At 37.3% G+C, this 18,022-nt stretch overlaps 1 protein-coding gene across 1 annotated transcript in view; it reads left to right on the top strand.

Annotated features, from left to right (window-relative positions):
* Nucleotides 1–445: 445 nt before the first annotated feature.
* The window catches only part of VPS13B (vacuolar protein sorting 13 homolog B), a 424,315-nt gene continuing 406,738 nt past the window's right edge, over nucleotides 446–18,022 (top strand). The window contains exons 1-2 of the mRNA XM_008924039.2: nucleotides 446–813; nucleotides 8,191–8,334. Of these exons, the coding sequence (XP_008922287.1) occupies nucleotides 667–813; nucleotides 8,191–8,334 (291 nt within the window). The 5' untranslated portion in view covers nucleotides 446–666. The remainder of the gene's footprint in view (nucleotides 814–8,190; nucleotides 8,335–18,022) is intronic.

The following is an 18,022-nucleotide window of genomic DNA, read 5'->3' as shown; positions in this document are numbered from 1 at the left end:
CGGAGCGGGGAAGGGTCTCCTCGGGACGGCGAGGGTGTGGGAAAGGGTGTGGGGAGGTAGGAGAGTGACCTCGGCTCGGGTCATGGACGATGTTGGTTTCTTGGAGTTCAGGGTGGCAGGAAACTGGCGGGTTTGCCTTGGACATCGTGGTCGGAGACTGACACTGGTGTCAGAGCGGAGAGGGGCATCTAAGGGCATGTTTTAGTGTGCAGTTTTGTCTGTTAAAAGTTATCCTTTTTAGATGTTATCAAAAGTTATCCTTTTGATTACTCCGAAAAGCAGTTTTCCTGTCATTTAAGTGCTGTGTGATCATCTTTTCTGTTTTTTGGTTTGGTTGGTTGGCTTTTCTTTTGAGCAAGACAGTTACTAGTTCATGTATACTAGTTCATATATATGCACACACATATGTATATGTGTATATATATATATATGTAAGATGAAAATTTGTAGGTCAAATAGATGTGCTTTCATCTTGCTATATGCTTGATCTTTATATGTAACTATGTGTATCTCTACCTATAAACACATATTTAGAATTATTTTCATACTTTCAAACAGTGGGACTGGTGCATTATTGAAAATTAGACCATCAGATTTGTAACTAATAACTCAATCTCTTGTCCTTTTTTTCTTAGTGCTTGACCTGTAATATAGATATCTTCCAGGATGCTGGAGTCCTATGTAACTCCTATTTTGATGAGTTATGTGAATCGCTACATAAAGAATTTGAAGCCTTCGGATCTGCAGTTGTCACTCTGGGGAGGAGATGTTGTACTTAGTAAACTTGAATTAAAGTTGGATGTACTTGAACAGGTACGTTATGTTTATAGTTGTTACAGTCTGTGCTTTTGATTTAAAAGAAGTTGACTGAATTATTTAGATTGGTCTGCACAGCTAAATAATCATTTAGTGCTTACTGGTTTTCTTCTTATGCAAGTCCTTTTTTTTCCCCCCTGCATTTAGTTATTCTTGCTTTAATTTCATACCATTTGTTTAGCAATGAATGGTAGTTCTGTACACATTCTGTAACTTATGGGGTGTGAAGAGAAGGGCCTTTTTTCAGACATGTTTTTTTTTCAGTAACCATTGTTTTACAGTATGAACGTTAATTAAATTTCTTTTCCAGTCATATTTACTAATTGCATATAGTAACTAATCCAAAATGTCACAAAATAAAGTAGGATCTCTATAATTGTGCAAGCTAAACACAGATTTGTGTTCTGTGTTTGGTTTTCTCATTTAAGATTTCATCATTCCACTTGTATCTAAACTTAAGAGTAGTTGAGGGACAGATTTGATCAGCTGGTTTATGTAGATTAGATCAGAGACTAAAGACAAGCTTGACCAACTAATACACTAGATACAGAATTTGGAGTCTCCTATCAATATAAATTAATTAAGTTTTAGCAGAGAGATGGTTTCCTTTTATGCTTATCTGAGTTGACAGCTTGAGTGTGTGAGACAAGTAAAGCTGGCTTTTGTTGTGCATGGTGTAGCAAGTCTTAGCTAGAGTCCTGTGTCCAGATACAGTCCAACCAGGTGAAGAAACTGAGATAAATGCAGCAAAGAAGAATGGGAAATTTAGACAATACATCCATTGAAAGAAGAATGAAATAGAGAGGAAATGCATTTTTAATTTTGAATAAAATAAGGTGAGACAAGATAGGGTAAGAATTTTTTGGATGTGACAAGAAACGATAGAATAAATTGCACACAGGGAGCCTTAGGTTGGACATAAATGAAAGTCTTTTTTTAGTTTGATTATGAGGCATTGGAGTAGACTGAGGAGACTGCGTAGTCTCTGTCGGGGACACCTTTTAAAATGTGGAAGAAGTACTTACGGTTAATTAAGAATCTCTGGTCCTGTTCTGGAAGAGGAGACAATCTTTCTTTCAAGAGATCCTGTCCTATTTTCTGTGCCTTTTGAAGAGCCTGACTTGTCTGCCTTCAAGTATTTGGTGGCCTCTCTATTTTCTCTCAAGTCTATTAGTTCCTCATTTTCTTGACACAGCTTGTCCATACAGCTGATGTGGGTACTAGACTTCAGTTGTGTAGGATGTGTTCCCCCGTGAGCCTTTTTAAATGTGTGTATTGTAGAACCAAAGAAGGACTGGTCAGAAAGGAATTCTGGAGGTCATGTAGTCCAGCCTCCTCTTCTGAACAGGGCTGTTGCCAGCATTGTCAGACCAACTTATGTTTTTCTCCAGTTGAGTCTTGAAATCTCCTGTCTTGTGAAAACCTTCTCTCTGGGTAAACTGTTTCAATGATCTACTGTATATAGAGAAAGCTTGTCCTAATAACAAATTGTGATGGATATTAAACTTGCTGTATTACCTGACACTATTAGAATTTTGCTGCTGTCATTGGTGATATTCCCTTTCCAGTAGTTGCAGTTTGCTGGTGGGTGATCCCTGGCTTCATCTTTGTCTACCTATGTGTCAACTGGGTTCCTAAATATCCAGCTCAATCTAATAATGTCATGGCTCCTGTAGTGTTACCATATGTACCCGTGCTCATGACTTATCAGCTTGAATGGGGATGTGATAAATTCAAAATTTAACTTGGATTCATTGTTTTTACATTATTTGGCTGTGTCTTTGTGAAACGTAGCGATTGTAATTTGACTCTTATTATTCTTTGGAACTTGTCTGGACCCATGGACTGTATTTAGGGTGTCTTTCTCTTTTTTGTGAAGGGATGCTGCTTTACACCTGCTCAGCAGAAGTCTTTGAGTATATAGTATGTGATAATACAATGACCCAAACCTTTGCAGCTGGCAGGGAGCTCCCTTGAGAAGCTGGTTTCTAAAAATTACCAGCTATATTATTTTATTTGGGTTCTCTGCCATGATGGGTTCATGGTATCTGAAGTTAGTCACCCTAACTGCTCTGCTCTTTTAACATCCTTTCTGTCCCAGGCTATCCCCAGCCTGGTTCCCTATTCCTTATTTGAAATGAACACAGCTTTAATTTCATGCTTTAGGTTTTTAGATAGAAATGCACATATCCTGGATATATTTGTCTATAACCTTGAACATTTTTCAGAGAATTCCATCTTTTGTGGAGTTATACGTGACTTTTTGGGAATGTTAGCATAGGTGCCAAACTACTGGACAAAGCACCTTATAACAGATTTAGGACAAGTCTGTGCTTTGTCCCCTCACTCTCCTCACTTCAGCTGATATTAGTGTTCCCATGTTGTGCTCTTACAGGCCACCGAACAGAATCCCAAAGGACAGGTGACAACAGAACATAAACTGCTGTCTGTCTTCCAAAAGCTTTTTGTGACCAACTTGGAACCAGTACCTTTTGAAATCAGATGTAATACAGTTGTAAAATAAGATAATGTAATAAATTTTCTATGTATCAACCCTAAAGAGAATGTTTCAGTACCTGAAAATACTTTGCATGTTTTTTACATATATTTATATATGTTTTATGCTCTCATTAAACTGAGCTGATTGTCATTGCAATAACTTTTAGAGTCTGTCCTTCTCTCTGCCCCCTTTTTCTTTGTACAATATCACTTCTGTAGTGGAAGTCAAGTACTAGTTTGTACTCAGGTTCAACCTTCTAGGTACAGTGTAGCTTTTGTACCTAATTGTGTCCCTCTTTGAGTAGCCAGTTAATTATAATTATATGTATATAATATATAATATTATAATAATTATCTTTAGTTGAAGAATAAATCTGATAAAATTTTGGTATCTTTTTTCCCTATCTTGGATGATTCAATTACTGCAAGATGAAGCATGCCAAGAAATTTTCCATCTATGCATAATACACCCATTGTACAAAGATTACTTCAAGAAAGTAATATGCAATAAACAATTAAATACTGCTTTTTGGAAAAACCTTTTAAGCACTTGTCAACTTCTATGTGAGGTTCCCGTGGTACCAGAGGTAACAGAACTACTTGGTGACCAACTTGTGTGTAATGTTTCTGTTGACACAGTGGTACCAAAGAGATAAGATACATGGAGAGCTCTTTTTGCAGCTTTTGTATATTCCCTTAACAATGTAGTTTTTTATGTTAGCTGTTTTACAGACTCAGAAGAGAAAGATGGAGCAGTCTTTGGAAGACAAAGGATAGATTGAGTTGTATTATAAGTGTGAATTTTTCATATCCAAAAGAATTAAAAAAGACATATGAAAAATTCTAATGTTCTTAAATGATTTTAAGGAAACTAGAGCATTGAAATATCTTTATTTTAGGTGTCTGTGTTATGTGCCACTGACTTACTTGTGAAATACAGCCTTGACTGTGAAGAAAAGGTATTTGAGTTAATGCTGATGTGGAGAAAAATACTTGCCAAACACTCCAAAGTTTGGGATAGTCTTGTGTTTTAGAGCAAGGGGAGATTTTAGGTAAAGGGGCATTATGGTCATCTAGTCTGCAGTCTTGCATGATATCAATCTACTATTTATGGGTCAAGCCCAGAAGTTTGTTTTTAGTCATATAATATTTTTGTGAAGGATCTCTGTGATGTAAATGTAAAATCTAAAATGTAGTGTCTAATCAGTCATGAGTACAGAAGAAATATTAAGAATTTCAAGCGGTACTTAATGAAAGGGGAAAGATTTCATAGGAAGTGAGGAGGAATAAAAATGGTCTTTGTTATGTTATATTATGAACAGGTTTATAAATTTGGCACACACATGTATTGTCTATTGAAATAGTACAACAGATCTCTCTGCATTGCTTTAAGGAAATTAGAATAATGCCAGACAACATTTGTATCTAAATTTCTTTGAAAAAAACCTATCTTTTAAATATGTAGTGCATTTGCTTGTATCACCTCATTTTGAAATAATTCCTACTTCTGTGTCTTTCAATATCTAGCAGTTAACTAGACAAAAATGAGAATGTGTTAAATCCATCCAGAAAATAGTGGAAAAAGAGCTATTCTAGAATGCCTTTTGAAGTAAATACAGGTCAGGATCTAAATAGACATTGTGGTATTGATGAGTAACATAAAATTTAGATAACTACGTGTCTGGAATGGGAATTTATTTCTTATTACTGTAACAGTGTTAATTTGCTGTCTTGATCCCTGAAAGCATTATCTCTTAAGTTGTAATGTATTTTTATAGATTGTATGTTTTTTATAATTTGTTTCAGTGCCACTCCCCCTCCCCCCCAAAAACAGAAAAAAAACAACAGAAAACCACCACAAAACTCCAGGACAAAAGGCTCTATTTAATTTATTGTATGATTCCTGTAGCAACATGTGTAGCTAAACTGCCCAGTACTTGCTTTTCAGTGTCTTAACTGAAACTGTTTGGATTAAAATTTTATTTGTGTTGCTTGTGAGCATACAGCTGAATTTTTAGGAGAGAGGCTTTTGGCTAAAATCCTTAAGTATTTTAGTGAATGAGATGAAGAAGAAACACTTTGTAAAAACAAATTAGCAATTTCCTTCAAACCTTTTATGAGAAACTCTGTAACTGTCAACTTTTAGAATAGGGACTTGGAATTAGATGTGACTTTGTGTAAGCATGGCTGAGGAAGGAGTCAGGAGTTTCCCTAACATGAGATGAGTTTTTTTTGAACTTCATTAACGAAAGCTCATTAAACTCCCAAAATTAATTTATAAACTGAAAGCTGTACTTGGCAAAAACCCCCAGAGCTATAATTTTATCTAGTTTTCTTCTCTGAAGATTTTGTCAGCAGTTAATGTACTTTCATCTGCTCTTAGATGCAAGATGAACTTTTTCATAGTACCAGTAGAAAGGCTGAAGAGGTATCAGCTGCAGAGTGGAAAGTGTTGCTTAAAACAGCTCGTATTAGCAACTTTGTTGCTGTCGTGGTGATAGGTATTCCTGAGTAAAAATTGTTAACTTGTCTTTTGGGTGACTAATTAGAGGCTATCTCAGAATGCTAACCTGTCACAAATGTAATAATGGTTGTTTCAACTCTCAACTTAGGACATGGTAACTACTTAGGAAAATCAAAAATTTTGGTGGGCTTTCAAAACATGTCACCAAGGTTTAATTATAGATTCATAATTTGTAAATTTATCCTTGATTTTATTTCAAGATATTAGGAAAATAATGACATAAGCTAGCTTCGCAGAAATATTCTATAGGCAGATTTTTAAGACTTTATAATATATGTCACCTACCAAAGGCAAAATAACTTTGTCCCCAAATTTTATTCACATAGAAGCTCTATACGGCATGGATACGTCTAGGGTCAAGCAGTGCGGGAAAAGAGGCTTTCTGCATCTACTTCTAGATGTTTGTCTAAAATTGCCTAGCAACTTGCCTGTTCGACCTCTGAGTTTCTTGGACCTTTTCTATTTAACATCTGTTCATTCAGAGGAATTCTGAGTTGAATGTTGTATGTACCCAAACTGAGCCAAGGTGCAAAGGTGCTTAAGCCCTGCCTTGCCAGGATAATTCTGGAGTTCTGAACAAAGTTTTATGTCCCTGAGTTTACTAAGAAACACAACAATTAAGAACCTGAGAGTGTTGGTCAGCAGCAGACTCAGTAGGTCAGCAGTGTGCCCATGCAGCCCAGAGGGCAAACCCCCTCCTGGGGTGCATTAAACTCGGCATCACCAGCCAACCATCACCAACAGAGCTGACTGTCCCGCTGTAACAGTGTTGGTGTGGCCTCACCTTGAGCACTGTGTGTTGTTCTGGGCCCCACAATTTAACAAGGATGTGTCCAGAGGAGGGTAACAAAGCTGGTGAAAGAGCTGGAGGCAATGTCCTGTGAGAAGGGACTGAGGACTTTGGGCTTGTCTGGTTTGGAGGAAAGGAGGTTGAGGGGTGACCTCACTGCTCTCTAGAGCTTCCTGAGGAGGGGATGTGAGAGGGAGGTGCTGAGCTCTTCTCCCTGGTATGCAGGGATAGGACATGTAGGAATGGTTCAAAGCTCTGCCAGGGGAGGCTTAGACTGGACGTTAAGAAGCATTGACCAGGGTGTGGTCAAACACTGGAACAGGCTTCCTAGAGGAAGTGGATGCCCCATGCATATTGTGTATAATTGCACAATGCCCTTAACAACTTCTGGTCAGCCCTGGATTGGTGGGGCAGTTGGACTGGAGGGTGGTTGTAGGTTGGCCAAAGCTATCACCTAGCATCTAGGAGACTTAGATTCACTTATTTCTCCATCTGAGAAGATTTACACCTGTAGTTCCCAGTATCTAAGATGAAGATGAAAACACCAGGCTTTTAAGCAACTTAAAGACATCTGTTGTTTTTTCTCCATTAAAATTTTATAGTAAAAAATGTTAGAATAGGACATCAGAAGGGTAAGAAGATGAATCATCACTGGAACCTCATCATTAGAATACTTAGTTTTGAGAATGCTGACTTAAAATTCTGACATAGTATCAAAAATTGTTTCCTTGTTTTGCAGTAAACACTTGCCTTCATTATTCCAAATCTTGGTTGCTCGTCCTGGGACCAGGTCTCTTGCCTGACCACTGTGTCTGTTAAGTGCTCTGAAGCTACTGGAGAACCTAAAACACTTTGGCACCTTATTTCCTGCTGAATTGCTGCATGCAGCAGCTGGCTCAGTGGGGCTGTGCTGTAGAGTTGTGATCCCTGCATTGGCTGGATGGAGTGTCAGGCATTTGTTAGGAGTTCTGGACTGATTTGCACCAGTTTTTAAAGCAGTGTGATATTCACATTAGGCCTTGATGAGGAGGAGTCCAGTTTTGTCCATAAAAAATTTAATAACTTTGTGTTCACTAGCAATTTGATGTGAATGGGGCAACAGTGGGCCAGTGTTAAGAGCACTGAGCTCTTACAACTCTGAGTATTAAAATATTTTCAAAGAAATTGCCTTTCTGTTGCATTGTCAATGTTTAATTCTAAATTTGTTCTCTTCACAATAACACAGGTTGCATATTAATTTGAACATTTACTTTCACCTTGATCATTTCTACTTGTCCCTTGAATAGTGAAGCATGTTGCAGTAGCTTCATGTGAGAGAGGTGGTTTTAAACTGTTTTATTATTAAGGACGTGGTAATCCAAACGTCTCCTTTGAACAGACTAATTGTAATGTAAGTATGCAAGTGATTAGAAGGGCAAATCCCATGCCTTGTGACACACTACTGATTAGGGGAGAATAAATTTTGACTTGTTTTGTGATAGAACCATACTATTTTGAGTTAAAAATGCGTCTTGAATTTTGTTGTTTCGGTAGTTAATTCTGCATTCTTTGGTGTTGTTAGGAGCTGAAACTGCCATTTACGTTTTTAAGCGGGCATATTCATGAACTTCGGATTCACGTGCCATGGACAAAATTGGGATCAGAACCAGTTGTCATCACTATCAATACAATGGAATGCATTTTGAAGTTAAAGGATGGTGCTCAGGTAAGAAATGTGATGAATGCTTTTCTAACATTGAGAGGTTGATGACAATAATAACTTCTACAGGTCACTTTCTTCAAAGCCTTCTGAAGAATCTGACATGTAAAGTTGGGATTCTTTTTATTTTCTGAGAGGCTAATGATGTTCTTCTTGTCGTGGCTAGTCTCTTCCTTTATGCTTATTTTTAAACTCTGTCTTAGCTGCAGCTAATAAAGAGTTCTTGCAGATGTGAAAGCATGTTAATAGTGCTCTGTCAGAATTTTCCTATGATTAGAGAAGAAGTGGGTTTCAAGAGCAATATACCGTCCTGCGGGCTTGCTGCCTCTCAAGAAACAGTGCTGGTTGCATGAGTCAGCTGAATGTGGCACAACTCAGCACTGGGCGTTTTTCAGAAGTGGTGTTGCTGAAGGAATGCTTTAAAGATTCTGGACTGTAATTAATGTTTACCTTTAGGAGTTACAGTGCTTGCTTGAGTATAGTACTTGGAAGACTTCCTTTATGTAAAGGTCGCAATTTGTACACTATGCTGTTTCACAGGCTTAGGAAAGGTTTTGTTCTGACACAATAAAGCTGAAATATGGTGTCTCAATTTTTGTCATATATCTAACTTAGTTAACCAAAAGTACGTAGATATATTAATGTTAAACTTGCTTTGTTTTAGTCACTATAGTGCTTTGATTCTAGAGAGGTTTTCTGGTTTGTTTTTGTTGGTTTTTTTAAAGCCTTGTTTACATTTCAATTTCATCGTGGTCTTTCAGTTATATTGAGGATCATGCAAAAGAAAATTCCAATTTATGCAAAATTCAAGTGTTTTGTAGGGTGCTTGATGAGCTGTTAACTTTTAACAGCAATAAATAGATGCAAACCAGCAAGAACATTGCCAAACACTTTTCTGTGATGGTTGATATTTCTTGTAATATTCTTTTACAGTTCCAGATCTAAGAGGCTTTTTTGCTGGAGTAGAAACCTCTAGTTCTAGCTGTGCCACCCACAAAGCACACGCTTGCATTCTGTAGTTAAATCTGTGTGCAGACGTGCATGTGCATATACACACAGGTACACGCACCAGCAGCCAAATGCTAAGTACTGTTCCAATATTAAGGTAAGCTTTTTGAGACCAGATGTTCCATGAGAAATGGGTTTTAGAAGCAGCAAATTGCAGCTGATTATAAGAGTTGCAGAAAAAGATTTGTAGCCCATGACTTTGTGCAACCCAGAACTAATATTTGATATTGGACCTTGCAGATGGCTACTGCTGGAATGATCAGATTTCCTCCTTGCCTGGTATTCAAAACTTAAATTTTGTGGTGCATACAGCAAGAGGTCAAGTGTCACAAATGTAAAGCACTCTCAAAACAAGTATTTATTACAGATGTTTAAGATTCAGAGGCAAGAAAGGAATTTTGAAAATTGCAACTGACATTTGAACAAATTATTCAGTGGTATGTACACCCAGGAGGATAAAATTTGGGTCTGTGCCATAGAAGGATTATCTTTGACTAACAAGAATGTAAATGAAAACACTTTTATGCTGTTATCTGAGGATATGGTTTAAAAAGTTGACAGCTTGAATTTTATTTTTTAAATTACTATTTGAAAGTGTTTTATAAAAAGAAAGTGTTCGAGAAATTCTTGTGTTCTAACCTTGTATGGCGGAGTACTTGGCTAAAACCAGTTGTCATAAAAGTCTTTGTAATCAGTGAATAAAAACTATGAATGAAATAAAATATTTCTGTGGAAAATGTTAGTAAAATGGACTTTAAGTGAATTTAGCTCCAGCTTGGAACTGTTCTGCCAAGAACTTCATATCTGTGAAGAACATAATTACCAAGAAAGTTTAGTTTAGGTCTCAAATTGATTGTCTTGATCCTGCATTTCCTTCCTCAGGTGAAACCTCTAATGAGCACATGCATAATTTCACCTGCACAAAAAATAAAGTTCTGACCTCAACTTAATGAGAGATGTATTCTTTGGAAAGGGGCTATTTCAAACAATGTTTCTGTTGAAGATATATGAAGATTAAAATACATGGCATTGTTTGAAGCTATTGTCCAGTGGACCCTGCAGATTTTTGTGAGCAAAAACCTCTCTTCTTTTTTACGTTTTTTAAGTGTATCAGTTCCCTGGGAGTGCTTTTGTACATATGCCCTTTACTTTGATGCTTTGTCATTGTTAGTTCAGCTTTGGTGTTTAGTTTAGTTGTTTTTTTTGTTCATGCTATTGCAGCATCTCCTCAGCTAAGTCTGGAGTAGATAGTAATGGCTCAACTTCTAGTTTTATGCAAATACTGTCCTTTTCTAAGCAGAAGTGTTGTAAAACTGGTAAGTTCACTCAACGATATACAAAATCTATGTTGTAGAATTAGTGGTATTTTATGTGGGTTTTGAAGTTTGGACATTTTGAAGGTCATTGCTTTTCCCCTTTTGTCTGTGCTTTGCTTCCTTTTCTTACTTTTTTTACATCTGATACTACTGCTTCTAAAACCCAAATGTTAAATATGGCTACTTTACAAGAAAATTAAACTGAAGTGAATCAGGAACAGAACTTTGCAGTGATTAAAGTGGTGCTCTATTGAACATTCTCTGTATGTACACTTTTGGTTATGACTTGTTTAATGGCAGTACTTGAAATAGAATTTTGGTGTGAGGCATTTTGCATTGCTTTTTGATGTCTGTCAGCCTAATGCAACTGTGCCTGTTTTTTTTTGTTTTTTGGTCTTTAATGTAATCTTCTGCAGCACTGAGTTTTAAGTATGAGCATTTATAATGTTCTCAAATTCATGAAACATGTTGGTAAGGATGATTGTGAAATCTGTTATTACATACTTAAATGTAACTGAAATTTGTTTGACTTGTTATAGAAGATAGTTAAAGTTCTGGTATTATATTCTTCTCGTTACCTATCTCTATATATTAAATCTCATGACTTTATATAAAATTGAAAACACCTTGCTAAATCTGGGTTGACTGCTGTTTTTCCTCCTAGAGTTTTTTTTCTCCTTTTGTCCTGTTTGAAATTCTTTGCTCTTTTCTCTTTGCCTCTCCGTGCCACAATACCTCTGTGCCCAAACCACAGGCTTTAAATTCAGGTAGTACAAATTGGGAAGGACAAGCCTGTAAGCCCGTGTCTGTTTTCTTCACCTTCCTGCAATTATAACTAACCACAAGACTAATATTCTTCGTGTTCAGCCTTGATTTCTGTGGTTTTTAGTGTTGGAACTGACGCAATGAGGAGATCAAGGAGAAATGTGTTATCTGTATTATTGCTTCACTTCTGAGTCCTTGCCTTTAATCAGGACACAGTGCACCAGGAATATGCTGATGTATATGAAGATTCTCTGTACTCCAAGGATAACTAATTATGGAATTGAGAAAGGCTGTTAGGTAGAAGCACTTACAGGGGCACAGGGAAAACAAGTAGTTTGGATCAGCATACAGACAATGAGCACTTCTCTTTTCAGGAGGCATGACGAAGGAAGTTGTGAAGGAATATAATAACTCTGTGGAAACAGTGGAGAACAGGCCACAAGCGTGACTGTCAGAATTGCAGACACATTGTTATTTGACAGTTGGTAGGGACTGCCATCAAAGAATGCTGAAAGCAGGAATTAGTCTTGACCGGAAAATGATCGAGATGGGAGATAAGGTGTGTAGACAGGTTATGAAGAACTTTGACAGTGAAGACACAAGGCTTATGTTTAATGAGTGTGTAGTTATATAAAGTTTTTGCTTAGATGGTAAAGCTATCTCAGGTCTGAAGCTGTGCTTTGCTGTTTTTGTCCTCACCTGGGTTGTAGTAGTTTCAATGGAAAGTGGTTGTATGGACAAGCAGTGCTGTTTTCTTTCCATTTGAGTCTTTCTGCTGTTCCATGACAGCAAAATTATGATAAGACTTGAAGTCAGAAACTTAAAGTCTTTAGTGACCCACCTTTGTGCTTTTTGTTTCCTCATGTAGAAGCTCAAGGTCTTTATTTTTAAAATATTTTTTATTTGATACCTGCTCACTTTCATAGTGGTCTCTTTAGTTCAGTAAATCTGATACTGAGTTTTAACATTTGTATGCAAAGTTTAAAGTGAAGATTATATTGAGAACTGCCCTGCCAAAAGTAAAATATGTTGTCAGCTAGTGTTGAATCATCATCTCAGGTTAATGATGGATCTGAAATTCTCATTAAGCAGCCAGTTCATGCTGCTCTTATATGTGTTTTAGTAGATTAATATAAGAAAAAAGGGAATTTTATATGTTTCTGTGTGTGCATGCATACAAATTAGTATATATAACTAAAAAGAGCAGTTTTCCATATTATGAATTAAAGCATTTTGTACAAATTCCTTTGTGCAAATCAGACTTCAGTTGTTTAGTCTTTTCCAAAGGCTCAGGAAGATTTAGCAGAGTCTTTAGTTGGGTTTTATGCCATTTTCAAGAACTCCAGTATGAAGAGTTCTTACATTTTTCTATGAATTGATAGGTGTGGAAAAAAAGTGGTTTAGGTAGGAGATTCTCTTTTTCAAGGATATTGTCTTTCTAAGAGAGAAATACCACACCCCACGAATTTCTTACAAAAACATTTAGTAAACTTACTCTTTCAGTAGAGAAAGTAGTAAAGGCAGGTTGTAACTGCTAGAAAAGGCCTTGTAGCATTCGATTCAGACACTTTGTCTTCTATCTCCACTGTTTTCAAAGGAGGCTAAAGAGGAGATGCTGAGCAGCTTTGCTTAAAACTGAATTACTCTTCACATGTTCTAGCTGGGCAAGCAAGAGAGACCATGTAATTTACCTACATTTTTTCCTATTAACCACTTTATCGATTTTAAAAGCAAAGTATCTGATGCTTTAGATTGCAGTTATTCTGAAAGAATATTATCAAAGAAGAAATTGCGTTTGTTCTAAGACTCCCACAGGCACATTTCTTAATTTTCTTAGTACCATTGTGTTACCTCAGCCTGAGTAGCTGCCTTGGTTACCTGAACGCCTCTTAATGTGTTCCTAATTCTGGACAGTTTTTATGTGAATTTGTCAATATGTGGGTCCCCCAAGCAGTCACAAGTCCTGCCAACAAGCCGTCTCCAGCTTGGGCTCTTCTCCCCACAGGTCCACAGGTCCTGTCAGGGGCCTGCTCTAGTGTGGGCTTCCCACGGGCTCACAGCCTCCTTCAGATGTCCACCTGCTCCAGTGTGTGTCCTCCACAGGCTGCAGGTGGATATGTGCTCTACCATGGGCTGCAGGGGGACAGCTGCCTCACCGTGGTCTTTACCATGGCCTGCAGGGGAATCTGCTCCAGTGTCTGGAGCACCTACCCCCCATCCTGCACTGACCTGGGTGTCTGCAGGATTCTTTAGCTCGCATGTTCTCATTCCTCTCTACTCTGGCCATAAATGCTTCTGTATCTTCTTTCTTCATCTTAAATCTGTTATCTGATAATTGTCATTGGTGGCCTTTTGGCCAGTGTTGGCTTCCCTCTTGGAGCCAGCTAACGTTGCCTCCCTCAGACATAAGGGAAACTTCTAGTAGCTTCTCACAAAGCCACTCCTGTAGACCCCTGCTACCAAAACCTTGCCCTTAAAACCCAATCCAGGCGTGAAGAAGTCCTTATGTCCTTCATACTGACAAACCTCAAGATTATAGTGTTATTATTGTGCATAGATATCCCATAGTTTTGCTGATACTTATTTGTGCTCCTGTGTACTGTGTAATTTATTTCAGTACTGGTGAAGGGCAAGAAGTTTCTGCTTTTCACATTTTTGAAGTAAAGCTCAAAAATTCCTGTTGTTTTGTTCCTTCTGTTGCCTGAACTACCTCTAAATGGATGATTTACTTTGGCTTGCAACAAATGATTAAAAGACAGTCCTCATAATGCAGAGCTGGTAGCTGAAAAGCTACTTGACATGGATGTATTGTCTTATGGTTGCTATCCGCGTGGAGGACTGCTGTTTAAAACCAACTTTCTTCCAGAAGTAGTAATGCCTTCCAACTGCTGGGGTCTTGTTGAGGTTTAAGGCCTCGGGTTCTCTAGTTGCCTTGGCATAATTTGTGGTACTTTCTATCTTTTAGTATACTTGGACAGTTGGTCTTAGGCATATGGACTGGACTTCTCGTCATCTATCCTAAATTGCCATTTTGCTTTTTTAAAATTTAAATATTTAGAATTAAACATTGTTTGGGTTTTTTAATTACTGTTTGACTATACTAGCTTAGACTGGCTCTTTGCCTTTTTAAAATGTCTGTTGTGTATGGGGAAACATGGCCTTGCCAAAAAGGAAATAACACTTTTCATGTTTTAAACAACTCATTACCCTCCAAAAAAACCAGTGTAATTGTCCTTTAAATTCAAGAAAGAGAAATATGTTTACTTATGTATAAACATGGGTTATATACATTAATGTTTTAATTCTTTATACATAAAGTGTACATGAGCTTTCTTTTAAGTGCCAAATCAATGTCCCTAGTTTGGAGATTGAGGTCTTTGGAGGGTGAGATCTTTTTTAAATGCTTATGTGATGCTAGTACTGTACCTCATTTAATTTATGAATATTCTATAGACTGTTAAACAGCCAATTTTCAGTCTTCCTTTAGCAGGTAAAGTTTGAGGCAACCAGGTGGAAACATGTATTCTGCAACCAAGAGAGAGCTCTTCTGCAGTCCATTCTGACTTGCGGTAGTGTCCCAAACATATTTACAAAATTAGGCACTAAATAATTTATATCAGATTTATGGCTTTGTTATCTTAGGGAAAGGCACTTCTTTGGAGCATGACTTTGAAGTTAGTTGGTCTTAGACAGAACTCCAGCTGATGTTCTACATTTCTCAAGTAGCAAGAGGAAAGGATAATGCAGATAGGAGTAGTACATGGAGGAAGGCTGAGGCAGCTAAATGGACAAATAGGTTAGGTGAGAAGAGATTAAAGCCACCTGATGGATATGAAGGGGAGGGGTGTTTTTTGGATGTGGTGCCTAGTGGTCCTTTAAGCTTCCCTAGCTTTACAGGTAATTCTAAGTAGATTGTTTAATCAGGTGAGGGTAGCATGCTTATGTAAAAAATTCCACTTGTTTACCTTGGAACACCTGACTAGCTGAGAAATGTCTCACTTATTTTGGTGGAACCTTGTCGGGATGCCATATTTTGGAAAGATGTAATCCTAATTTTAGACATGTCAGAGTAGTTTTCCACATGTATGTATCTTTTGGGGAATCTTGCATAGTGCTGAATGTATTGAATCTGTCAAAATATTTCAGGCTTAGTAGTTTAATATATTATTATTGTTTTCTCCTATGTTTTGAAGAAAATATTTTCAGAGCAGATTACTACAATTCGGTTATTTCTTGGGTTCTAAAATAGATGTAGATATGGGACTTGCTTTTTTCTGGATCAGTTTGTATTTCTGCAGAAATCGGTGCTTTATTTGACATGTGTTTTGGATTTGTACTTTTTTAAAGCTTTTGGCTTTTGGGCAGATGCTCTTAAATTAATCTCTGACTCTACCCACTTTATTTTTGTTAATTCCCTTACTTTTTTCTTATACTGTTCTTTTATATGTGCTGGGGTTTCATTATACACTTAAATTGTGGGCACTGACTTCCTGGTTAGATTCCTCCTTTCTATTTAGACCTTCACTTTAGCTATAATTGTGCTTTGACAGTTGGATGTGGAAGTTGGTTCTGCTTCTTTTTGTAACTTTACTTTTCCATTTGTTGTATAAGCCTATCCTTGTCTGATCAGTCTCATGCCACTAAATTATATATTGAGTAGTTATCAGCTACCCTACTAAACTGATGTTTCTGAATTAAGGCCAATGTGTTTTGTTTTTTTTTCTCCAAGAGCTGTGTTTTGGGACTAAAGAGTGTGCCAGACCTGGTGTCTGTCTTATTGCAACTCCATGTCAATGCCCTTGGCAATGTCAGTTCAATGTAGAGTGTGAAGAAAGAGAATAGGTCCATTTTCAAAATTGGGTTGAGAAATAACATGGTGAGAATTCAGAATCTCAAAACTTAGTATTAAATCAACAAATGTTTATAAACATGTTCATATCAGTTTTTTCAATACTATCTTTGTTGATGGAAAATACTAATTTTCATTTGCTGAAAATTGAAGTGTTATGAGCTTGTTGCACACGGGCTGATGTTTCTGAAAACAAGAGAAGGATATCCATCTCTGTGATTTTTCTGGAACTGGATTAGGATTAGAGATTTGTTGGTATAGAAGCTGGCAGACTGTGCTTGGGGGAGTGTGTTCTGACTGAAGCATTTCCCCATGTCTTAGTTGTGGAAACTTACATATTGTTGAACATTTTTTTATTGTTCTCAAACAGACCGCAAGTAACAGTCGTTTTAACCCATTTCTCTCTGTGTGTCTCTCCCCCTTCCTTTTTTATTTCTACTTCCATAGCATTCTCTAAAATTGATTCTAGAATTTGACTGTAACTTGCCACTGGCAAATCATGTTCTATTTGAAAATAAAAAAAATTAGAAAACAAATTATGTAAGGAAACAACCAGTAGAACTGTTTGACTTCCATATATGCACATTTCTCTTTATTCATGCATATGAAAACTTATAAACCTGTGCCAAATGCCAGTGTTAACAAAATATGTATTATTTGTTTTAACCAAAAGCAGGCACTTCTTTTCTCTACATGAGGAATCATGTTTCTGTGTTCATCTCTGTACAGGTTCTGTTCTGCAGTACAATTCCAGTGAGCTCTTACACCTTTTGACACTTAACATCCGTACATATCCCACTTTGCCTGAGAAGTAGTTCACATGTTGACAGTTCAGGAGTGTTGCCCATGTGGAGGGGAAGAATTGTTGTCTCAGAGGAAGCTGATGTTGCTTCTTTTTCTCATTTAAAACTGTAGTTCCCCATTTTCTGCTTTGTTGCTTTAGATTCCCTTGCTTGGGGTATTGTGATGTTACTTAACAAGTGAGGAAACAGCAATCCCATTTACCTGTTATACTGCACTGGTGTAGAAGCTTGTTCTTTATACATACCTCTGTGTGCGTGTATATATTGTGTATATGTATTTATGCATATTAAAGACCCACCTGACCTTTTTATTTCATTATTGCTTGATGGTAAGGAGGAACAGTTGGGACAGGAAACATGAATAACACTCAGGACATGGATAAACTGTTGTTTTACATTGGTTGTAATTTCACTGTTAATCCACTTAGGCATCTAGAGCAGTGAAGAGCTGTTTTCTGACTGTTTTGTGGGCAGGCACTGCCACACGTGCCCAGCTGAACGGTAGTCAATGTATATTTAACTTCCTTCCCTCAAACAAAACCGGTTTTTTCCTCTGGAATTCTTTTGTGGTCCCATCTTCGTATGTTCTGTAACTACTAGAAAACTGCAGACCCCAGACTGAGTATTTACACTATGTAGTACAGCTATATTCTGGAAAGTTTAAGATTGTGGATGTTATGGTTGTTTATAAATCAAATCAGCTGAATTTGCTGTGTGGAGAGAGGAGGAGATGATATGCAAGAGCTTTCTAGGCTGCCAAATGAACTTGGAAACTAAATGTCAGGTTAAACTCTTGGCAAAGCACCAATTAGAAAGTTCATTGTTGAAATGTGAATAATAGTTTTGTTCTGTACCAGCTAGGGTAGTATCCAGTACTTTTTCTGTTGAAATGGCTGTGCTGTTAGGAAATTGAAGGAATTACATGCAGCAAACCAACATCATGCAAGGAAACA

The sequence above is a fragment of the Manacus vitellinus genome, unplaced genomic scaffold, assembly GCF_001715985.3.
Source record: "Manacus vitellinus isolate BGI_N305 unplaced genomic scaffold, ASM171598v3 scaffold_1_pilon, whole genome shotgun sequence".
Lineage (NCBI taxonomy): Eukaryota > Metazoa > Chordata > Aves > Passeriformes > Pipridae > Manacus > Manacus vitellinus.
Note: the sequence above shows the minus strand (reverse complement) of the source record. Positions and strands in the feature narration are given on the sequence as shown.